Consider the following 25,993-nt stretch of genomic DNA (forward strand, 5'->3'; position numbering starts at 1 on the left):
AGGCAGTAGGACCGGCTGACTGAAGTGGGTATCTGAATTCTCCCCTCAGTATGTGGGAGAGGTGGGTGTTAAGGGCCTTGACTTCACGTGGCTCTGGATTTTTAGGGCCCTGATATAAACAAAACCTCAATTTAGAGTCCTGACAACTTGTGACTTGCTCTTTCTATGTCACCCTGCTTCTTGCCTTACATGTGACAGCATTTATGCACACACTGGTACAATGCATGTGCGTGCTTCCACCCACTCAATCATTTGGAGAGTCAGAGGGCACATGAATCAAGATTGATATAAACACAAGCTATTCAGCCTGGCCTTTTGTCTCTATCCAGGCTAAATCTGAGAAGGCAAGGAAGGATAATATAAGATACAAGGTATCAAAACTGCACTTGTACCCCCTAAATTTACACAACAACAACAACAAAGATACAAAGTCTTTCTCTGTTTGGAATTCCTTAACTGTGAACATAGGTAGTGTGTCTATTTTGACATAACAGTTAACTTGATGAATATTAAGTAACAAAAGAAATATTCATTATTATATTTATAAAATCAATACTTGCCATTCCTACATCAATAAGCAGGTAAGGACTTCAAGTCAATATCTGTACATTGGGAAAGATTTTCCTTGTTCACTCACTTGTTTGAAAAAAGCAAACATGTTTGTTGTATTTGTTGTCTCACAAAGTTTGGTGTCTATGTGTTCCTGTTCTGCGATTCTTGGATTGATCGACTTTATTCTAAAGGGAAAATATCACATAAGGTAATGAGTATTTTACTTGTTATGGATCAGTCCAAGGAAATCTATTCTTAACATTTTACTCAAACTCTCAAAAAATACTTATTTGATAAATTCTCTATGCCAAGTGTTATGCTAAGTGTCTGTGTATAGTGATGAATAAAAGAGATGGTCTCAGCCCTCATGGAGTTCAACTAAAGATAAAAAGGGGTAGGAAGGGAGACAGGGAGCATGGTGAAGAATGAGGTTAACATCCTCCAGAAACAGTGGAAAGATAGAATCAGGGAGAAACTTGCACAGTCCCATGAGAAACAAAGAGTCATGTTAAAAAGAAAAGAAAAGAAAAGATAGAGACATGCAAGTCTATATTTAGATAAATGCAATGGTATTTAAGGTTGAAAAATGTTTAATAGGCTTGGACTATTTTGCTCCCCAGTATGGAAAGTGACCCAGCTCCGGGTTCCAAAGGAACTAGCTTCATGGGTCTTCTATATATATTATGTGTAAACCTACCTTTCAAAAATCAAAGAGGCAAACTACAAAGCGGGATGCTGGGGTTACAATATTAAAACCAATCAAGCCAACTGATTTTTGAAAATGTATAGATGGTTTTAATTCGAGTTGATGATGAATTCACATGTAGACCAACTTTAAAAAACAACAGGGAGGCCAGGAGCGGTGGCTCACTCCTGTAATCTCAGCACTTCGGGAGGCCAAGGAGGGCGGATCACCTGAGGTCAGGAGTTTGAGACAACCCTGGCCAATGTGGTGAAGACCTGTCTCTACTAAAAATACAGAAATTAGCCGAGCATGGTGGCGGGCGCCTGTAATCCCAGTTACTTGGAGAATGAGGCAGAAGAATCGCTTGAATCCAGGAGGCGGAGGTTGCAGTGAGCTGAGATGGCACCACTGCACTCCAGCCTGAGTGACAAGAGCAAAATTCCATCTCAAAACACAAACAAACAAACAAACAAACAAAAAACTAAAAACAAACCCAATAAGGAAATGTGACTCTTGCAATCAAATCTTCCTTCCATGTCCCCAACATGTACCAGATAGAAATTTGGTAAAATCTCATTTGACTTAAAATATGAAATCAGCCCACATTATAAAAAAAAAAAAAGTGAACAGAAACATAAGAATTCTCCTACATGCAGATGACATTATTATCACAAGCTCAGAGTGGTCTTAACAAACAAACGGCTCAGCTAATTACTGCTAGGAAGAAAGTATACATACCAGCTTTCCTAAAAAAATTAGTCATTTTAAGTAGATGTTCCCAACTTCCTGTTGGTGAATAGTGTGAATAATTCCATAAAGCAGGTACCTCAGGATATATTTTGCAGCTGGCTTATCTGAAAAGACAAAAGTAAATTACATTTCTCAAAGCCAGGTAATATGTGGGTGCTTATAGAACTCCTGCATGTGTATTGTTGTTTGTTTGTCTTTAATAGCTCAGCAGGTTACAACTACTTTAAAATATTTGCAGGTTAAAACATTTTAAGTCATGCTTTATGCTCTGTCTTGTTGTTAAAGAAGATCCAAAATAATTGTCTGGGCAGGGCGTGGTGGCTCACGCCTGTAATCCCAGCACTTTTTGAGGCCAAAGAGAGCATATCACTTGAGCTTGAGGTCAGGAGTTCAAGACCAGCCTGGCCAACATGGCAAAACTAAAAATACAAAATTAGCCAGGCATGGTGGTTCACACCTATAATTCCAGCTACTCAGGAGGCTGAGGCACAAGAATGCTTAAGCCCAGGAGGCAGAGGTTGCAGTGTGCCGAGATTGTGCCACTTCACTCCAGTCCAGGCAACAGAGGAGAGACCTTCTCTCAATAATAATAATGAAAATAACAATAAAAATGACTGCCTGAAGAGAATCTTGGTCCAGACCATAGGCAGCCTTTTACCTCCAACAATAATAGCTGCATTTTATCAAGCACTGTGTCTGCAAAGTACTTTACACATCTTATCTCATCCTCACATCAGTCTTACAAGGCAGAAGCAACTATTATACTTCAGTTCCATGCTGGAGCATGTGGCCTTGTTGGTGACATCAGTTTACACATGAGCATGTTAATCCTATCCTGGCTCAGCTGACCAGCAAAGCTGCAGAGATGAGCTGCATTCAGGTGTTTGTCAGGGAGCAGAACCGCTATCATTGTAGCTCAGTATTGTGAACAAAATTTCTCTGAAAAGGGGCTACAAAGCGAGACCTCACCTCTACAAAAAAAAAGAAAAAAATTTACTCCAGCATGGTACTTAGTGCCTGTAGTCCCAGCTACTCTGAAGGCTGAGGTAGGAGTATAGCTATAGCCCTGGACGTTGCACCTGCAGTGAGCTGTGATTGCACCACTACACTCCATCCTGGGCAACCGATTGAGACCCTGTCTTGAATAAAAAACAAAACAAAATTATTAAAAATAAAAAGGAATTTGGAGAAAATAGTTTTTTTTTTTTTTTTTTACTTTTTTGGAAACAGGGTCTCACTCTGTTGTCCAGGCTGGAGTGCAGTGGCACAATCTTGGCTCAATACAGCCTTGACCTCCTGAGCTCAAGTGATCCTCCCACCTCAGCCTCCAGAGTAGCTGGGACTACAGGCAACTGCCAACATGCTCAGGGGATAATTTTTAAATTTTTTTGTAGAGACTTTGTTTTGCCATGTTGCCCAGGCTGGTCTCGAATTCCTAGCCCATTTTGCCCTCCCAAAGAGCTGGGATTACAGGCGTGAGCCACTGCTCCCAGCCCCAAGGAAAGAGACTATTCCAGAGAACAGTTTGGACGCCAGAGACACACAGACTTAGGTGTAAAATAAAGGTGTGCTCCAGAGAGCAAAGGGAGGGTTTTACTTTGTAGCAAAAGTTTATGCAAATGAAGTATTCAAACTCTACTAGTTCTGATTAGTTGATAGAGCTGAGCTCTGATTGGTCAAGTCAACTGAGGCCTGATTGGTTGAGGCAGCTAAGCCATGATTGGTAAAGGCAGATGATCTCTGATTGGTTGGTTCAGGTGCGCTCTGGAAGTCCCAAAGTTGAACAGAGGTGTGAGAGTTTTGGAGGAACTTGAGACCTCTGACCTTTAGTTGGCAGATGGCCAGTTGGCTCTGTTTAAAATTTAGGCACACTTACCCACTCAGGATCCATCTTGAAGCATTGCCTATTTCAGATTCACATTTGCTCATAGTACCGGCCAAAATTCCACTGAGATAAACAGTGGTTATAGGGGATAACCTGAATGAAGTGTACTCCATCAATCCCCAGTCATCCCAACTATTTTTTTTATTGTCTATCAGTAAATCATGTTGGAGCCCATACCCCCATGACCTTGCTGCTCTAAGTGTGATCTTAGAACAAGGATCACCTGAGAGCCAGTTAGAAATGCAGAATCTCAGCCTGACCTACACTCACTGAATCAGAAACTGCACTTTAACAAGATCCCAGGATGATTTGTATGCATATTAAAATTTGAGCAGATTTGCTGTGTGTAATTATATGAAATGTATTAAAAACATATATTAAACATATCCTTTGAATTTTGACATTATATTAATGTACTGCTGTTCTAATATACACATTATAAAGCATGAAAAATAGAACGTTTAAAAGTATAAGATAAATATGAAATATTTAAAAATATACTTTGATTATATATACAATTTATATCTTATTTGAAACATATTATTAATATTTTAGTGAGAATGATGTGACTGAATATGCCTCATTAATTTTGAAATCGTGGTTTAACATTTTAGAATACTGAGTTCAGTTTAAACTGACCCTTGGTTTGAATGGATGTCATAGCTGAAAATAGTCACTTACAAAGACTCATAGATGTAAATGGATGCAGTATGACATTGGCGGTGCTCAATAAATTATGTTAATTTTTCAGCCTCACTTTGCAGTTATGCAAAAGTTTTTGTTGAAATTTCACTGTTAAATTTTCACTATCCTTGCTATCGTTCAGTGGCCCTTGGAAACTAAAATATATATATTTTTTGAGACAGAGTCTTACTTTTTCACCCAGGCATATATATATATATATAGAAAAGAAGTGACAAACATAGTTTTCAGCAATGAAGCCACAAGCTGTGAAGGTATCTCCACATATATGTTTTCAAATTCTCTCTGTATGACATACTTCCTTTGAAAGGCACTTACTATCTCACTAATTGTTAAAAGGGCATATTTCCTTGACAGATCAATAGAGTGAGAACACCAGAGTCAACCTTTTTAATATTTATTGATATTAGATATTAATAAAACTTTTTTCTTAAGATTAAAAATTAATACAAATACTAGTTCAAATGGATCATGTTGCAATCACCACGGAGTGCACACACATCTCACATTAGAGGTCATACTCTGTAGCAGTTTCTCCAAACCATTTTGAGGATGGAAACCTCTTTCTAAGGTGATAACTGTTTCAGGCCTCTACCATAACAGGTGGAGGGAAGTATTACCCATTGGTTGAGAAAACATTTAAAATGTACGATCAATTCAATAACACTTTTTAAAAACTTTTTCTTACAGAAAATTTTAAACATACGCAAGAGTAAGGAGGTTCCTTACATGCAAGGAACCTCACGTAACCATTACTCAGCTTCAGTAATGATCAATATTCAGTAACATTTTAAAATGAGTTTGTATTCTATTGATGTCCACACAGATGAAGAGAGAGTGAGAGAGTGTGTGTGAGAGAGAGAGAGAGCGAGAGAATGTGAGAGAGTGAGAGAGCGAGAGAGAGCGAGAGAGAGAACGAGAGAGAGAGAGCGAGAGAAAGAGAGAGAGAGAGAGAGAGAGTGTGGGGGGGGACCTTGCCTGAAATGATAATGAAAATATCCTAAGAACTCAGAAATATGATCAACTCAATTTTCAGTCCAAATGAAACAAACAAATCATTGCCCTGGAATGGCATCCTTTGCTCTTGAGGGCACTGATAATTGTCCTAGTTGGATACATAGAGTTTCTGTTACATCTTAAGGGTAAGCAGGACTACAGTTTAGAAAGTGGCTACGTTGGAATAAACCTTGATGTGGCCTTTGCTTTACTGGGAAATGACTAAGTTATTCTTTGGCTCTGCTTTTCTTTGCAGTTAAGTGTGAAAATAAACTCTTATCATGTGCTATCAGTGTGTGACAGGGTACTTTTTTACAACTTTATGTTTATATACGCAATTGACCCATTTAAAGTGTGCAATCCAATGGGTTTTATTAATATTATGTTCACAGAGTTGTGCAACTATGACCACAATCAGTCTTGGAACATTTTCATAATCCCCAAATGAAGACCCATACCCATTATAAGTGATTCTCTATTCTCTCACCCCCACATCCCTAACACTAGGCAATCACTAATCCACCTTCTGTCTGTGGATTTGTTTATTCTGGATGTTTTATGTATGTTTATTGTGGCACCGTTCAAAATAGTAAAGACTTGGTGCCAACCCAACTACCCATTAGTGATAGACTGGATAAAGAAAATGTGACACATATGCACCATGAAATACTATGCAGCCATAAAAGTGGATGAGTTAATGTCCTTTGCAGGAACATGGGTAAAACTGGAAACCATCATTCTCAGCAAGCTGACACAAGAACAGAAAACCAAACACTGCATGTTCTCACTTATAAGTGGGCGTTGAACAATGAGAACACATGGACACAGGGAGGGGAACATCACACATTGGGGCCTGTCTGGGGGTTGGGGGATAGGGGAGGGATAGCAGTAAGTGGGGGAATGGGGAGGGATATCATTAGCAGAAATACCTAATGTAGATGACAGGATGATGAATGCAGCAAACCACCACGGCACGTGTATAATATGTAACAAACCTGTCTGATCAACACATATACTCCTGATCTTAAAGTATAATAATAATAAAAAATCTTTGTTAACTTGGAAAAAAAATAAATCGATAGCATCATATACTATGTGGTCTTTTGTGACTGGCCTCTTTCCTTAACAGTATTTTTGAGGTTCGTTCATGTTGTAGCATATATCAGTACTTTGATCCCTTTTACTGACAAATAATATATATTTCAAATGATGAGTAATATATATTCGATTGTATGGATATGCCATTTTTTTTTTTTTGAGACAGAGTCTCACTTTTGTCACCCAGGCTGGAGTGCAGTGGCGCAATTTCGGCCCACTGTAACCTCCGCCTTCCAGATTCAAGCGATTCTCCTGCCTCAGCCTCCTGAGTAGCTGGGATTACAGGTGCCTGCCACCATGCCCAGCTAATTTTTGTACTTTTAGTAGAGACTGGGTTTCGCCACGTTGGCCAGGATGGTCTCAAACTCCGACCTCAGGTCATCCACCCACCTTGGCCTCCCGAAGTTCTGGGATTACAGGCGTGAGTCACCACACCTGGAGCCACATTTTGTTTATCTATTCTTCAGTTAATGAGTATTTGAGGTTTACCCACTTCTTTGCTATTATAATAGTCCTGCAAGGAATATTCCTGTACAAGGTTTTGTGTGAACATATGCTTTCAATTCTAATGGATTGATGCCTAGGAGTAGAATTGCTGAGACATATGTTAATCTTATGTTTAACTTTTTGAGGAACTGTCCGACTGTTTTCCATAGTGGCTGCAATAGTCTACATTTCCAACAACAATGTGTGAAGGTTCTAATTTCTCCACATCCTTGTCAACGCTTGTTATTATCTGGCTTTTTAATTATAGCCATCCTAGTAGGTATAAAGTAAAATCTCATTAAGGTTTTGTTTTGCATTTGCCTGATGACTAATGATGTTAAGCATCTTTTCATGTACTTATAGTCCATTTGCATATCTTTAGAGAAATATCTATTGAGATATTTTGCCCTTTTTTAAAATTGTCTATTATTGTGTTACGAGTACTTTAGATATTTTAGCTACCAGTTCCTTGTCAGATGCATTATTTTCAAATGTTTTATTCTATTCTATGTGTTGTCTTAACTTTCTTGATGGTGGCTTTGAAGCAAAATTTAAAGTCCAATTTATCTATTTTTTCTTTTGTTGCTCTTGTTTTTGCTATCATATCTAAGAAATCATTGCCTAATCTAAGGTCACACAGATTTTCACCTATGTTTTCTTCAAAGAGTTTTATAGTTTTAACACTTACATTTACATCTATATTAATTTTGAGTTAATTTTTGTATACATTGTGTGGCAGGAGTCCAATTTCGTTCTTTTCCATGTGGATATTCAGGCATTCCAGCACTGTTTCTTGAAAAGACTATTCTTTCCCCATTGAATTGTCCTAGCAGTCTTTTTGAATAGGTTGATCACGAATGTAAGGATTTATTTCTGGGATCTCAATTCTATCCTGTTGATCTATATGTCTATTATAATGTCATTACTACACTGTCTTGATTATTGCAGTTTTGTAGTAAGTTTTGAAATTGACAAATGTGAGTCCTCCAATTTGATTCTTTTTCAAGTTTGTCTTAGCTATTCTGAGTTATTTGCATTTCCATATCCATTTCAACATCAATTTCAGCATCAACTTGTCAGTTTTTGCAAAAAAAGAAAAAAAAGGCTAGCTTGGATTTTGTCAGGGATTATACTGATTCTATAGATCAATTTAGGGAGTATTGCCACCTTAACAACATTGAACCTTTCAATTCATGAACACAGGACACCTTTCCGTTTATTTAGGTCTTATTTAACATCTTTCAGTGAAGTTCTGTAGTTTTCTGTGCACAAGTATTGCACTTTTTTGTTACATCTTTTTCTAAGTATTTTTGAACCAATTGTAAATAAAATTATATTTTTAATTTAAAAAAATTTTTACTTGCTCATTGCTAATGTACAGAAATATGACTGATTTTTGTGTGTTGACCTTATGCCCTGCAATGTTGCTGAACTCATTTATTAACTCTAATAGATTTTTGGGGTTTCTTCACAATTTTTTAATATATAAAATCATATAATCTGTGAATAGAGATTACCTTATATCTTTCTTTCCACTTTAGAGGCCTCTTGTTTATTGCCCCTGCCTAACTGACCTGGGTAGAACTTCCATTACAATGTTAAATAAAAGTGGAGAGAGTGGACATCTTGTCTTTTTCTTGATCATAGTCTTTCCCCATTAAGAAGAATGTTGACTGTAGATTTTTCATAAGTGCCCTTTATGAGTTTAGGGAAATTCTCTGTATTTCTAGTCTATTGAGTGTTTTTATGAAGAAAGGGTGTTCAATTTTGTCATTCATTAAGATAATCATACACTTTTTTCTCTTTATTCTAATAATATGGTGTATTCTATTGACTGACTTTCATATGTGAACCATCCCTGCATTTCTGGGATAAGTACTAGTTGGTCATGGTGTATGATCCTTTTTAGATGTTGCCTGAGTCGGTTTTCTACTATTTTGTTGAGGATGTTTGCATCTATATTTGTAAAGGTTATTGGTCTGTATTTTTCTTTTCTCGTTGTGTCTTTTACCTGGCTTTGGCAGGCATCAGGGTACTAATGGTCTCATAGAGTGAGTTGGGAAATGTTCCCTCGATTTTTGGAAGAATTTGTGAAGGATTGGTGTTAATCTTATTTTTAAAAGCCTGGTGGAGTTCACCAGTTAAGCTATGGGGTCCTGGACTTTGTGGGAGGTTTTTTCATTACTAATTTAATCTCTAAGATTTTCTGTTCCTTCTTGAGTCAGGCTTGGCAGTGTGTGCCTGTCTAGAAATGCGTTTATTTCATCTAAATTATTTAATTTGTTTATGAGGTTTTTAAAAAATAGTTTCCTTTATAACTAAAAAAATTCTGTAAGGTGATATTTTATTCCTAATTTTTGTAAGTCAACTTTTGTCTCTTTTCTTGGTACGTCTAGCTGAATTTTATTGATCTTTTCAAAGAACCAACTTTTGATTTTGTTGATTTTTCCCTATAGTTTTTCTATTCTCTATTTCATTTGTTTACCTCTAACCTTTTTGCTTGCTTTTCAGAAACAGGGTCTTACGCTGTTACCCAGGCCAGAGTACAGTGGTGCAATCAGAGCTCACTGCAACCTTGAACTCCTGGACTCAAGTGATTTTCCCACCTTAGCCTCCCAAGTAGCTGGGATTACACATGTGACACACTGCATCCCCTCTAATCCTCATTATTTACTTTTACTGCTTGCTTTGGATACTCTTCTTTTCCTAGTTTTAAGATGAAAAGTTGGGTATTGGTTTGAGATCTTTCTTCCTTTTAAATATAAGTGTTTGCAGATAAAGTATAAATTTCCTCTCAGCACTGCTTTTCCTGCATCCCATAAGTTTGGCATGTTGTAATTTTATTTTTATTCATTTCATTTTATTTCATTTCATTCATTTTATAATTTTTCTTGTAATTTCTCCTTTTATCTCTTGGTTATTTAGGTAGGTGTTAATTTCCACATATTTGTGAATTTCTCAAATTTCCTGCAGTTGTTAATTTCTTATTTCATTGTACCATGATCAGAGAATACTCTTTGGATAACATAAGCCTTTTAAAATTTTTTGAGACTTTTGTTATTGGTTAACATATAAGCTATCCTGGAGAATGTTCATTCTGCACTGGAGAAGAATTTGTATACTGCTGTTTGGGGGTGGAATTTCCTATAGATGTCTGTTAGGTCTGATTGGTATACAGTGTTATTCAAGTCCTTTCTTTGTTGTTTAGTTGCCTAGTTTTTCTACTCATTATTTTAAGTAAGATATTGAATTCTCTACCTATTATTATTTTTGAATTGTCTATTTCTTCCTTCCATTCTATCAGCTTTTCACATTATGTGTTTTGGGGCTCTATTGTTATGTGCATATATGGAGTAGATTTTTAAAGGTTGTTCAGTTCCTGTTTATCTAAAGTGATAAAAAAATGTACTCACACCTCAGGAAGAGATTTAACCAGATTTCTTCATGTTAGTCTCAAGGATAAGACAGAAAAGCATTGACTATTTGATAATATAGTTATGTGTGCCTTAGCAAATAAGTTCCTAGGGAAGGAAAAGTTAAAAGATTGGGCAGGGAGGGGGAGGTCCTTGTGGCCCAAAGCCTGCCCTGTTTTTCACATGCCAGGACATAGCCTGTCACTAGATTCCATGCTGGTGGGAAGAGTGGCTCATGGTTGCATTTTACTCTTTGATGTTTCACTTTTAAAATGACACATTTTAAGAGACAAATGAACAAATGAGAGTTTGCTCAGAAGACAGTGCTCAGAAACCAAAGAATCATTCTAGACTCTTCCTTCATGATACATACCTAGTTCTGTCAGTCCTATCTTTTTTCTCTCATTATAACTGAAACCGGAATGATTGAAACAGCCTCATCTCTGCTCCTCCTGCCCCTCTTCTAGCCCCAAGTCCGATCTATCTCCTGACTGCAGTCAGAGTACTCTTTAAAAAGGCAATTCTGATCTCCAATAACTTTTCTGTTTAAAACTTTTTACTGAAAGCAAGCACTGTCAGTGATTCCTGTGGGGCTTTCCTCCCTCTCATCTCTCTCTACTGCTGTCACCCCAGCCCCCACTCCTTCCATAATAAAAAGTAGACCTTCCCCGCCTCTCCCACTGTCAAAGGACTCTTAGCTGAAAGAATAACATTCCCTGGGCTTCTTCACTGAATTATTCATCTTTGCTGCTTTGGTATGGCGAAACTTCTTATTAAAAGCCCTGGGTAGGAGTGACCTACTCAGCACAGCCCTCACAACTAGACAGACAGAAGCCAAGAAGAGGAAGAGATTCAGTGGCAGGGGTGGGAGGTTCCCCTAAAGGAGCTGTGACAGGGAGTCCCCAGAACCCAGGGACTTGGGAAGCTGAAGGATACCTCTAAAGACTCATGGCCATGGGGTGACCATGGTGCTCATTTGGGCTGTTGTCCTCCATAGCTGTGGTCAAACCCAGAGGCCTGTTTTCCATCATTGCTTCCCAGTTCTGGAATCTTCTGAGCACTAAGCAGTTATGGAAAATCCAGACATGGGATGGAAGAGATCTCAGCTTTCTGTCTAGGTCATTGGGACTCTGCGTGACTGGGTAAAATGGGACGGGTTATCCCTATTGTACCTTGAGTGACTGAGGCCATGTTAGGAGGAGATCCAGAGTAGGGGGAGAAGACCTCATTTCTAGTTCTAGCTCTGGTATTAACTGGCTGTGTGACCCCAGGGACATTGGTCGCCTTCTTTTTGACTCTTCGTTTGCTTGTACACAGAAGGGAACACACACGCTGCTGCCATGAAGATCATGGGCTCTACTGCCAACCTGCCAGCCTCTGCTTCTTCCAAGATATGTAACCCTGAAAAACCATTTAGCTTGACAAAGCCTTAGTCTCCTCATTGGTAAAATGGGGGCAACAATAGTACCTACCTCAAACGATTGTTGAAAATGCACGTAAAACACTCAGCACGTGGCCTTAATAAACACTCAATAAACGTCAATACTGGTCTCTTATCAGAGAGCCTCTTTCTCCAGAGCTTGGTTTATTGAGCCATAGACTCTCAGGTCTATTTCTGGAAGGGACGTGACACTTTGGCCATATCATCTCCCAGAAGAGGCTGTTTGCAGGTAGCTTGAGCCATCCCTTCAGAATATGTTTAAATAGACATACATCTCACGTGATGGTCATGCAAGGGCACATGGCCCACTCCTCATTTTTTCTTCACCCTTGAAAACATTGCCTTGGAGCCCAATGGTCCTGAGCTTTAGAAGTTGCCTGCCCATGACTCAGCAACAGTAAGAGAAACTCTGAGGGCCCACTCTCAGGGAGACAGGAAGGCTGGGGAGCCAGAGACAAGGAGAGCTGGGGCCAGGGCAAGAGGGCCAGCAAGAACCAGAGCCACTTCCCCCTGGGCTTCACAGATCCAGCTATCTGGCTAGAAATGCACCTTTGCCCATGGCCTCTTGCCCAAGACCTGGCTAGCTTGGCTTTCTTGTCTGTTGTACAATTTGTGAGTGACTTCATATTCTGCCTAGAGACTAGAACCCATGAAGAAGGGGCCTAGGCCCTTTCTTTGTCACCTTTCGAGCCTATTAATTGTTGCTATGAACTGAAATCTTTAGCTAGCACCTACCCTGTGCCTGGCCCTGCACTAGGTGCTGTAGGGTGCCCAGCAGGCCCAGGCTGCAACCTTGTGGAGCTTAGGGGCTAGTAGGGAGGAACATCACTGAAGAATCACACACATGAAAGTGAGACACAATAGAATTTTTTAAACCCCAAGATGTGAACACCTATATGATTGGGTAAGGGCCCAGGAAAGAACTTCAAGGAAGCGATGTTTAAGTCTGGACACCAAGAAAAAGAAGGCACCAGCTAGGCAAAGAGTGAAGGGGAGATTGGTGCAGGTGGAGGGATGAAGTGAGTTCCTGCCTCCCAGCCAGGGCATTCCCAAACTCTTTTGTCTTGGCAGAGTGTGGCTCTCTGAGGTCTGTATACCTGTTGGCTTCTACTGGCCTAACAAACTCTCTGACTACTGCCATCTGGGTTTTGCATCAGAGTCACCAGAAAAACTTGGTAAGAGTCAGATATCTGGGCTGTACCACCCTTAGAGACTTTAAGAAGCTCATTGTGGGGTCCAGGAATCTGCATTTTGACAGAGCCCCTAGGTGGATCTGCTACAGGTGGTCTGCTGTTCTGTGAACCCTTCCTTGAAGGCATTGGCAAGATAAAGTCTAAATGCCATGACACGACCTGCGTGGCTCTTCAGCTCTTCCTATCTATTGTTACAGCCATCTTGCTAGTCAACTTTCTCTAGGCTTCTCATGCCCACTCCCACAATACCTATCCTCCACAACATTTGAGTAATCATTCTCTTACCCAAATGTAAGCTTCCTACCCCTTTGCTTAAAACACCCTCTTTTATTCCTTGTTCCTTTCATGATAGGTCCCCATTCCTTAACATGGTATCAGTCATGCTTCTCCCACTTCCCATTTACTCTCTTGATCTTCATACCTCAAACTGTGCCTGATGCTGAGTAGACACTGAACAGATATTTATTTAATTGCTACAATAATGAGGGACTTAAATATGTTATATTTAACTGAAGGACATGGGAATATTTCAAGTCATAAAAATCATGTCCAGGAGGGAAAGAGCTGTCTTTAGATATTGGAAGTCCTGTGTCATGTGGAATCCTTGTTTTGAGTGGCCCTAGGACCAAGCAGTGGAAGTCACAAGAAGTCAGAATTTACACGATATAAGGGATCATGTGCCATTTTTGCAAGATGTAATGATCTGCTTCAAAAAATGGTAAGTTTTCTGCCACCTGAGGTATTCCAGCATTGATTCTTTGGTACGCATTTGGTGAAAATATTCAAGCACTGGATGGAATTTGGACAAAACAATCTACTAGTGAAAGCATAGGATTCTATGGGGAAATAAAAGTGAAGAGGAAAAGAAAAGAAAACAATCCCTCCATTCCAGGGAAATAAAGTATTGTGGTTAATTATCACCTCACTACACAACATGCACGAAATGCTTATTCCCATACCATAAAATAGACCTAATAATAGTAACCCTTACTTTTTCTTTGATGATCTGGAAATTAATGTGGGCTCTTGCAGTGTCTAAAAGTCCACATTATAAACATTAATTCTCATTATAATGGAATGAGATTATGTTCATGTGGAAATGCTTTTGTTGCTCAGGCTGGAGTGCAATGATGCAATCTCGGCTCTCTGCAACCTTCCCCTCCTGGGTTCAAGCAATTCTCCTGCCTCAGCCTCCCAAATAGCTGGGATTATAGTCATTCACCACCACGCCTGGCTAATTTTGTATTTTTACTAGAGATGGGGTTTCACCATGTTGGTCAGGCTGTTCTCGAACTCCTGACCTCAGGTGATCCACCCACCCCAGCCTCCAAAGTCCTGGGATTATGGGCTTGAGACACCGCCCCCGGCCTTCAGCTGTAACTTTTTGAGACACTAAAAAATTTCATGTAAAATCAGTCGTAGTGTGTTGCTTAGGAAGCCAGAAAGCTATGCATGCTTTATTCTGCCTTTATGAGTAAAATTAAGTTGCTGTCTGGAATTTCCCCCAAGTGTTTTGAGGACTATCATTAAGGTCAGTATCTAAACATTTAGCACCATCTCATAGTTTAAATCTATTTGATTCTGTTCAGTTTAAGAAAGTACATAGAATATATTATTATTGTGAAAATGAAAACATTCAAATTGTGAAGTACTTTGCCCTCACAATCATCTGGAAGATGTATATTGGCTTTTTCCATGATGATTTTATAGAACAGGTGTAAACATTCTAGATTCATGGACACCTTAATTCTTCCTTATGGGTCCAAAGGAGATGGTGTTCTCGTCATTTCTCTTGGGTCAGACCCATATCCACTTGGGCATAAATGTTAGCTAGAGGTATATTTAACTAATAATGTCTTCCTACTACTTAATTCTTAAAAGTTATAGAAACATTGAACAAAGGGCAAATGTTGTAACAAATATCAAGGTTTTGCTTGCAGCATAAGACATCCTAAAAAAAGAAAAAAATTATCTGCCAGAATGTCAAATAAACATGCTTTTATTACTGTAACTAAAGAAATATTCTAGAAAAAATTAAAAAGTGTATCATGCAGAGGCACAATAGCTTTCCAACTCAATTTAGTATATACAAAAAAAATTGCCTTAGTACAAAGAGCCGTACCATCACAAGCTGAAGAATAACACTACAGATTAGAAGACTCATTTGGCTGAAATATAGCTAATAACAAAAGCTAATGTCAATCTTCTTAGGTTGCTACAAAAATACCACAGACTGGATGGCTTTACAATAGAAATTTATTTCTCATAGTTCTGAAGCCTGGGGAAGACCTTCAAGATCAAGGTCTTGGCAGACTCAGTGTCCAGTGGGGCCCTCTTCCTGGTTTGCAGACAGCAACATTTTTCTTGTATCTTCAAAGCAGAGAAAGAGAGGTCTCCTATCTCTCTCTTTCTCTCTTTTTGGAAAGCGGGGACAAGGAGTCTTTCTCTGTCACACAAGCTGGCGTGCAGTGGTGTGATCCACCTCTTGGGGTCAAGTGTTTCTCGTGCTTCAGCCTTCCGAGTAGCTGGCATTACAGGCGCACCATGCCTGGCTAATTTTTGTATTTTTAGTAGAGATGGGGTTTCACCATGTTGGTCAGACTGGTCTTGAACTCCTGGCCTCAAGTGATCCGCCTGTCCCGGCCTCCCAAAGTGCTGGGATTACAGGTGTGAGCCACTGTGTACAGCTTCAGTTTTATTATCTATAAAAAGAAGGGACTGCATCAAAGTACTTTACGGTCTGTTCCAACATTTGACCTAAAATGGCACACATATCACCATATTTTCTGCACCTCATGTCTACACTGGAATCAGTCTTCCTTTTTAAGAATTCTTTTAAAAAACCTGTTTGTTGTAAAGAGACCCTTTTGTATCTATTGAATATTGCAGTCTGTTGCCAATGATGTCACAAGAACTGTTTCTATAAAGTTATTTTTAATAATTTTTAAACCCCAAACACACTTAAAGTCTGGTATAAATCATGTCATAATGGTCATGACAAAGGAAATATCTACTCTGACATCTGTTTTTACTCTTATTGTCAAATAAATATACTATTACTACATGGGATCAGCTGATTAACATCTTGAAAGATAGAAATAATTTATTCCTCATGTATTTTTTGTTAAGCAGGTTGCTAGACACTTGTGCATATATTTCTTATAACCTGTGAAATAGCCTGCTGGAAGGCATTATTATCTCCCTATGCAAACTGAAGAAACTGAGGCACAACAAGGTTTCATAACACATCTATTTAGTGGCAGGACTCGAATTTGAATCCAGGAAGTAAAAATGTATGTGTTTACAGCATTGTGAATGTACCAAATGCAACTGAATTGTACACTTCAAAATGGCTAATGCCGTATGCGCATCTCACCTCAATTTTTAAAAGTAAAACAATTTAAAAATCAGAAAAAGAATGTGTTTACGGTTTGTGTCAATTTAACTAAATCACAGTATGGTAAACCTGAGAGTGCTCATGACACAGCTCTCTGACTAGCTAGCTCTATGGCCTTGAACAAGTTGTTTAACCATTTCAGAGTCAATTTTCCCATATAAAGTAAGGAAGAGGGTTAGGCACCTGGTCAGCTTGAACAGGCTGTAGTCAAAAGGTTTAGTCTATGGCGTAACACTAGCCGGTCTTTATTGCCCTCTTGTGGTTGAAAGTAGAACTGTTTCTATCGCTGTATTTGTATTTAACACAAAGCTTCGGAATAATCTGTTTATTACGGCAATAACCTCAATTCAAACCAGTCATTTGACATCAAGCAATTCAAGCATCTGGATGAATGAATATTTTCTATTTCTAGTAATTCTTTTATCATGCTGACAAAAGTTTAGATTTATAATCTCTTTGAACAAAAGTAGTCTCAAATATAATCAGGAACAAAGGACAAATCATATAAGCATTTCTCTTTCCCCGACCCACCATAGTTTTCCAATTTATCAGAACATAACCTTTTATATAATACCATAAGCAAAATGAAAGGGCAAGAGGTATGGGAGGGAATTGCAGAAAACCAGCAATGTGGATAAGATCAAAGGTTAATACAACATAAAAAAAGATTTCCTTGGAAGCAATTAGAAAAAAATGAGTGTTCCCCACCCCCATCTGAGTTCATTCACTAAAGAAAAAATAAAAATGGCCAATAAATATATAAACAACAATACTCTCAAACTATTAAATACATATAAATGAAAACATGAGATAATTTTTTCACCCGATTGCACAAATGGGGTTAAAAAGGAAGATAACATTCCATACATTTGGGTGTCTGGAAGGATAGGTCTCCTCTTATTCTACTGGTGTTGATGTCATTTGGGATAACTTTCTAGAGGCCAATTTGCAAATGTATATTAAAATTAATAAAAAATTCATACTCTTTGACCCAGAAAAGGTGAGAATTAAGATTAATATTAGGGACCTTCACTGCTGCTTTATTTTATTAAAAGAAGGCAGTTGGAAAACAACCTAAATGTCTAGCAATAAGTGTTTTATTAAATGTTTAGCAATATGGGTAATTGTGGTAAATCCTTCAATACAATATTATACCAACAGCAAATATAATCTTAGTAAAATATGTCTTAGAAAAAAGTTCAGCACTATATACATAAGGTGAAAAAGATTATGATCAGTGTGTGCAGTATGACATCAATTTAAAAATACATACATATATTAAAATCACTAAAATGTTAAAATCTGCTTATCTCAGGGTAATAGGATTACAGATGACTTTAATTTTTTAATCTTGTTTTTCTATTTCTTTCATTCCCTTGTTTTTCTACTGTGGATATGTATGGCTTTTGTAATCAGAAAAAAAAAACAACATTTTAAGGCATTTATTGGCGACTCTAAGTTTTCTAGCAGGGAACAAATGGAAAAAGAGAGAACTCAGAGGCTACTGGCACTTGTTCACCTCTCAACAGACTCTAGGTTGAGCAATATATTATATGCCATTTCTAAGGCAGCCAGGAACAATGTCAGAGAAAAGAGATGATATGAGCCTGTTTCTTGCTTCCTCATGAATGCACCACAGGAAGGCATGATTTGTATTTTTACTCTAATCAATATAGCTAATGTTGAATTAAGAGCGATTTCTTTTATTAAGGCAGCTTTTCCCAATTCTTTTTATCAATCAATTAACTAGATGCAGCACAGCTTGGCAGGTCTGATTAAAATTCAGGAGCGCTATAGTGAGACCCATTACACATTTACTTATAGTTCATAGAGCACGAAAGGAACTAACAGATTACTTAAAAATACACATGCTTGCACACACAAAACCTACCGTTTAAAAAGGCATTTATATATAACTGAATCATTATTCTCTGTGTTTCCTTGGAGAAGGCAAAGAGATTTATGAAGACACACAGATCACTGCGGCAGTTCCTGTATGCCTACAGGTGACGACGCCACATCTTGAGCTGTGAAGATGCTTATTTTCACTGGAAAAATATTAAGTAACTTTTTAATCCCCTCAAAAAAAAAAAAAACAAAAACCCCTTTCACACATAATCACCACTACCGTCACTAGCAGAATAAGAGATCCTTGCTCACCAGTTTTCACAAGAATATTCTAAGGAAGCATTTGGTAATTTTTCTTTTATTCCGTAAACATGCCTAGCTTTTGTCATTATCCCTTCCTTCTCTTAAAGGGAAAGTAGTAAAGAATTAGAGTTCTGGCTGCGCACAGTGGCTCATGCCTGTAATCTCAGCACTTTGGGAGGCCGAGGTGGGTGGATCACTAGGTCAGGAGTTCAAGACCAGCCTGGCCGAGATGGTGAAACCCCCATCTCTACTAAAAGAACAACAACAACAAATTAGCTGAGTGTGGTGGCGGGCGCCTGTAATCCCAACTGCTTGGAATTGCTTGAACCTGGGAGGCGGAGCCCGTTGCAGTAAGCCGAGATTGCACTGCTGCGACAGAGCCAGATTCCAGCTCAAAAAAAAAAAAAAGCATGAGAGCTCTATTGGTGATGGAAATTGAGGAAATTAAAGTGACCAGTTTGGAAAAAGAAAACATTAGTGAATATCTGAAATCATGCACATTAACGTTTTATCAAAATGTGTATGCCATGGTCTGAATGTTTGTGTCCCTCCAAAATTCATAGGTTGAAATCCTAACCCCTAAGGGGATGGCATCATAAGGAAATGGGGCCTTTGGGAGGTGATTAGGTGACAAGAGTGAACTCCTCATGAACGGGATTAGTGTCGTTATAAAAGAGGCCCAAGAGAAATCCCTTTCAACTTCTACACAGCTAGAAGGTGCTATCTGTGAACCAGAAATCAGGCCCTCACCAGACACTGAATCTGCTGGTTCCTTGATTTTGTACTTCTCAGCCTCCAGAGCTGAGAAATAAATTTCTGTAGTTTATAAGCTAGTAAGCTTATAGCATTTTGTTAGTCCAGCCCAAATGGATTAAGAAAGTATATTACAGTTTATCTGTCCTAAAATCAAGTGTAAGAAAAACACTGCACTGTAATAAATTTTACATTTCCACAGGAGGGAGAGAAAAAAATCGAAATGATTATCTGGATCACCGAGGAAAAAAATTGCTGCAAGATCTACTTTGGGTAACTCAGATGAAAGTAGAGATGTCCATCCCACCTCCCATCTTGAAATTACTCAAACGGATGCCTCAATTTTTCAGGATGTTTTAAAAATACAGTTACAGGATGGAAGATCAATCATGTATTCCACACCTTCCTCTTTCTGGAAGGACTATCACCAAACCATTTCCAAAAAGTGAGACCATACTAATTCTTAAGACATCATGAGGAGATTTCCCATTGGGTTATGAATAAGGCAGAAAAACAGCAAGGAAGTTAGAATTCTGCTTTTAAAAATATCAGTTATGGACCCCAGTGTGGTGGCTCACACCTGTAATCCCAGCACTTTGGGAGGCTAGGTGGGTGGATCGCTTGAGGCCAGAAGTTCGAGACCAGCCTGGCCAATATGGTGAAACCCCATCTCTACAAAAAATACAAAAATTGGTCATGTGTGGTGGTGGACTAGGGAGGCTGAGGCATGAGAATCACTTGAACCCGGGAGATGGAGGTTGCAGTGAGTCGAGATCAGGCCACTGCACTCCAGCCTGGGCGACAGAGCAAGAGCCTGTGTCAAACACACACACACACACACACACACACACACACACACACACACACACACGTTAAGCTGGGCATGCTTGTGCATGCCTGTAATCCCAGCTACTCAGGAGGCTGAGGTGGGAGGACTGCTTAAGCCCAGGAAGTAGAGGTTGCAGTGAGCCAAAAACGTGCCAATGCACTCCAGCCTGGATGACAGTGAGGCCCCGTCTCAAAAAAAAAAAAAAAAATTAGTTATGAATGAACAAATCCTTATTAAGTGGCCTATAAATCTATGGCTTTCTGTATTCTAAAAGTTGCAACATTATAGACTAGTTAAAATGATTTGGGGTGCTGCGTTTGAAGCATGGTCTGATAATTTGTTAAATTATAATCCTCAGAGATGGAAATGGTACGTGTGGCCAAAAAAAAAAAAAAAAAAAAAATCTGTTTCCCAACAAATTCCCCACCCCAATTTCAACTGGCCAAAGTCGTATCAGGCAAAAGTAGACAGAGGGGAGAAGAGAGCAAAATCCGTGGCAGATGGAATCAAAGTAATGAAACTATATATGCTGTGGAGAGACTTGTGTCCATAATTTAAAAATCACCATTATGTATTTAGGTCATTGGGTGCTAATATATCTTTAAAATCTAATATCTGAGAGGCAAAAGAAGAGAATATTTAACAAAATTATTCTTTGCTTTTCTTGTTTCACCTATATTTTCATGTTTTCCTAAGGTCTGTACAATTCACCAGTCAAGAAAATAAAGGGAATATGTCTATTTATATTTTATGACGGTTTATCATTTATTTTATTTTTTATGCAACATTGTTTGTTATATTTTTTCTTCTTTTATTTGTATAAATTTAGAGGGCACAAGTGCAGTTTTGTTACATGGATATATTGTAGAGTGAAGTCTGAGCTTTTAGTGTACTCATCACCAGAATTGTGTACATTTTATCCACTAAGTAATGGTTTTAAATTATAATAAAGAAATAAAATGGAAAGTTAAGATTCAATTTCCAGTCCCAATATACTTCCTGCATTAGAAAGTGGTTGAGCCCATGAGTTTGAGGCTCCTATGAGCCATGATTGCGCCACTGCACTCCAGCCTGAGCAACCGAGGGACCCTGTGTCTAATAATTAAATAAATAAATAAAAAGAAAGTGCTATAAAATAAAAAGGACCTCCGTGCCCCAATCTTTAAACTTTGCTTCATAATCAGTACAGCAGTATCTGATCACTAGATAGTGGCTGCTTGGAGTACCACATGAAACGTGATCCAGAGGCCACATCCAGTGCAGCCTGAAAGAGTGACTTGATTGATAAGTACTGTCCATCACACTCACCAATTGCTCAAAAAGAAAAAGGGAGGGAAGAAACACAAACATTGTATGTTGGATGTTCAAAATGCACTTTTTATTCGCTTTAACACAGATGATTTTTTTACAGTTGAAAGAAAATATTTGATACACAATTTTGAGGTTTTTTTTTCTGTTTGTTTTTTTGTTTTTGTTTTTGTTTTTTTTTAGCAGCACCTGCAACAAGAGGATTGTGGAATACCTCAGGGTAAAGTAGAGATGGCTGGGGCAGGCACAAATTAACCTGAAATTGATCAATCCACTGAAGACATATGGAATCTGAGGCCCCTGAAAAGTTAGCCAATACATGACAACAAACTAAATAAATATTCTGTATGATATTTTAACAGACCATTGAAAAACAGTATAGTCCTAATTAGAAATATATTATTCCAAAAAATCTAGTGTTCTTTAAAAAAACACCTATTGAAAATATTACACTGCACATTCTAGGGTACACAGTCAATTTCTAAACCTATATGCACAGTTCTTGGTACTCACAGATTTCAGCCTTTGGTGTTTTTTAATCTTACCCAAACTATGTGTCAGCACCCCATGGAATGCTGCTTACCAAAATGCCACTGTTTATGTCACTTAATGTTAAGTGCTTTCATTAAGATATTGAGTGGTAATTTGGCAGAAAGCAATGGTATGACTAAGAGGAAAGGGGCTCCAGTTGATAGGTCAATAAAATTAACACTTGTCTTAGATGGACAGGATGCCTAAGAATCTCATACCCACATAATTTATTTTTACTCAAATGACCACATGCCACTCTAATAGAGACAAGTACTTTTGTGAGTTGATGGAGGTCATTATGATGAAGGCCTGAGATCTACAAATAGAAACTATTATAAGCAGAGTGCAAGTAGAAAGAGAAGGCCCCAGGTCTCATGCACTTAAAAATAATTAACATTTAACAGTTCTGAACTTACAGATTTTCACCCTAACATGATTGTAGCAAAATGATCATAGAACTTGGAAACCAGTGTGGCTGGCTATAGGCATAGGCAGGATAGGGACAAGTACTTAAGAGCTGTGGGGTCCCAGTTCTGGCTTTGACTTCTGACATCCAAGTTAATTGAACACTGGGGTCAGGATTATATCTTAATTGGAAATATTGAGTACGACTGGGTTAAATACCGTCCTCTTCTTTTCTATTTGGTCAAAATGTCCCAGAGCTCTTAAAGCACAAAAGTCCTACATGTAAGTAAGGCTGATTCCATATGTGGCTGCAATGGAGAGTTCTAGGCTGTATTCCTATGAAAGCTCCCACCCACTTCCTGGCCTAGGTCTTTTTTTGGGGTAATTTCTGTCTGTCACTATTTTTATCATAGATGCTTTAAAGTACAAATTAAAATTTATGCAGGACAAACAGATAAACCAACAAGAGCCAGACTGCATATTCATAATAGAGTATATAACTGGAAGTCATGCTAACCAAAATTGTCAAACCATTTTTATATTGTAATATGGGATCTTTAAAATGTTTTTATTAGGGCACATAAAGATTACTCAGAGCTCAAGAATTTTTCCTGCCACAGTGCAAAAGCAAAAGGAAGAGCTACGAGGTTGCCATTAAAGATTGATCACAGAATGGCTTGAGAAGTTTTAACATCCCTCTCCATAGTCTTACCGGTTATCATCAGATGAATCTAACTACAGCCTGGCACTGACGTAGTTTATAGATTCATAGAACTTAGAGCCAGAAAGGACTTTATGCTGAACATGTAGCCAGTACAGAAAATCTTTTTATGGTATTCTAACAGATGGTGATCCAGTGAATATTTTCAGAAGCAGGGAGCTCACTATTAAGGCAGTCCATTCCACTGTTGGACAACTCTGATTATGGGAAATTCATTCTAACACTGGGTTAAAATCTGCTCTTCTGTCACTTTCAATGTCCTGATTAGGCCAGTTGAACATACAGTGCAACATACAAGAAACCAGTTTCTTCTCCCTCAATAAATATTTGAGTTAAGGAATCTTGTGAGAAACGTTCATTATCCCCCAATGTTTTCTGAAGCCTTCTCCATGAGCCCAGCATGGTGGATCGAAGGACCATCTAAATTATGAGCAGAGAGAACTGCATCCAAAATCATATGCTAAGCAGCATTGCTAAATTGGTAAGAGGTTGTCAGAGAAGCAACATCTCTATGCAGCAAAAGTAGATTTAGGAAGTAAAAGCAGACCAACCATTTATTTGCAAAGGTGGTTGGCATATTTAAGCATAATCCATTCACTAGTATCCTATGACTTCAAACACAAGAAGTATAATCAATTGCCAGTGTCATTAAAGTATCTCTTATTGAGATAGTATTTTTTTTAAAAGCTCAGATGGGAGCAAACCATACATAAGAATTTAAACAAGTCAGTGTACATCATTATACTTTTGCATTCCTAATCACTACAGCCTCCTTATACTTCAAGCCTAGGAATCCTTGTTCGCATTATTATTTTATTATAATACGACTCAAAGTCTGATTTTTTTTCCCTTTGGCAGAAATGTCAGAAACTGCTTGGCAAGTCTGATAGTGACATTTATTAGTTGATTAATGGAACACACTTAAGAAATAGCTGTAGCTCTTTAACTCCTTCATGCGGCTGGGTTCTAGGTTTAAACTGTGATTTAAAAAATACTTAACTCTCTCAGGACTAAAACTTTCTGATATGTCCTGAGACACACAAGATAGCAGAAATCACGCAAAATACACTGGCTTGATAAAGCTTTTTTTTTTTTTTTGAATTGCTCTACAATTCAATTTGGAAGGCTCTGTTTCACAATTAGAACCTTATCTCTTACCCTCTTGTGTGTGTGTGTGTGTGTGTGTGTGTGCACTCTTAGAGGGGCACAGTTATTCCGACACTACTGCCTGACCAATTTGGGGCATGTTTTTAAAAGGCTCCCTATCTTTAACAGCATGAAGACCCTGCTTTGGAGCCACTGTTCAAGTCAATGGTGTGACCCAATATGCAATGCTCCAACTGTTCCTCTACAGCCAACACCTGCCTGACAGCTTCTTCAAAGGCCACTGTCACATTAGTATCATCTTTGGCACTAGTTTCTAGATAAGGGTAATCCCCATTCTCCATGCACCAGGCTTGTGCCTCCTCAGTAGTCACTTGCCTATCCTCTTTGTCTACCTTGTTACCCAGAACTACAAAGGGGAAATGCTCAGGGTCCTTCACATCTGCATAGTAAATAAATTCTTTCTGCCAGTTACCAAGATTCTCGAAGCTCTGCCGATCATCCACGCTGAAGGTCAAGAGGCAGCAGTCTGCTCCCCTGTAGAAAGGTGTCCTAAGGCTCTTGAAACGTTCCTGCCCCGCAGTGTCCCAGATCTGGAGGGTTACAAAGCGTCCATCTACTTCCAGATCTCGATTTAAGAACTCTACCCCTATGGTGTGAAAAGCCTGGGAGTCAAATTTGTTGGTTACATAACGGTTCATAAGCGAACTTTTCCCAACTCCACCATCACCCAAGAGAATGACCTTTAAGAGCAGGGATTTCCCACTCATTTTTGCGGCACCAGAAGGGAAGGAGTTTGTACCCAAGAGAACCTGAAAATAAAAGGAAAAGTAGGAGGGAAAACAGTTAAACCTGAAACTAAAATCAACTTCATAGCAAATTTCTCTGAATTATGAGGACTTCTCATTCAACTTCTCTTGATTTATGGTCGTTAATTGACGTAGTACAGCAGAAGAAATAAAACCAATTTTGCATAAAAGGAAAAATAGGTCTTGTTTTTCTGAGATCTTTTGTTGTGCCAGAAACATGGCTGAGTGCCATTAGTAAATGGACTAGCAGATGGTCCTGTAATTTGGTTCAGTTCTGACCCTATTCTAGGAGAGGAAGCCTAGAACAGGAATGCCACTCAAATGTGTGACGACTTTAGCTTCCGGTTTGGACAGTTCCAAACAATAGGCAAATAGTATGAAATTGATTTGGGGTTTGAAGTCTGCTCCTGATGGATACAAGAATTACTGAGAAGAGAAAGCTACATAAACTGAATTCTTGATTCTGTCGGTAGAGGTCTGGGACAGAATCAGACAGGACCACAGAATTTGAAAGAGAGAACAAAGTTACATTTCTTCAGGCATTTACCCCATTATACTTGCATTGATAGGAACACCCCCTCAAGTAAGGATCTTCTATATTTTTTTCTTCATGGAACAATGGCATTTAAGTTGATGACAACTGACCGATACCAATATAACAGCTGTTGTTAAGGAGAAAATCTTGAATAGCTTATTAGTTTTTGGATTTAGGTTTTAATTTCATAATAGCAACATTTGAAAACATACCGTAAAATTTGAAGTACTAATATTTATACAGTACCTT

At 38.5% G+C, this 25,993-nt stretch overlaps 1 protein-coding gene across 20 annotated transcripts in view; it reads right to left on the bottom strand.

Moving 5' to 3' along the window:
• Positions 1-15,186: 15,186 nt before the first annotated feature.
• The window catches only part of RAB9B (RAB9B, member RAS oncogene family), an 85,405-nt gene continuing 74,598 nt past the window's right edge, over positions 15,187-25,993 (bottom strand). For 12 of the 20 annotated variants that reach the window (XM_078363863.1, XM_078363864.1, XM_054250995.2 and 9 more), the window contains one exon: positions 21,688-25,212. In XM_078363863.1, the coding sequence (XP_078219989.1) occupies positions 24,565-25,170 (606 nt within the window). In that variant the 5' untranslated portion in view covers positions 25,171-25,212 and the 3' untranslated portion in view covers positions 21,688-24,564. Of the gene's footprint in view, positions 15,904-18,489; positions 25,213-25,993 lie in introns of those variants that run through there. The other 8 variants (XR_013531708.1, XR_013531710.1, XR_013531705.1 and 5 more) reach the window with 2 other exon arrangements.

This window comes from Callithrix jacchus, chromosome X (genome assembly GCF_049354715.1).
Source record: "Callithrix jacchus isolate 240 chromosome X, calJac240_pri, whole genome shotgun sequence".
NCBI classification, from domain to species: domain Eukaryota; kingdom Metazoa; phylum Chordata; class Mammalia; order Primates; family Cebidae; genus Callithrix; species Callithrix jacchus.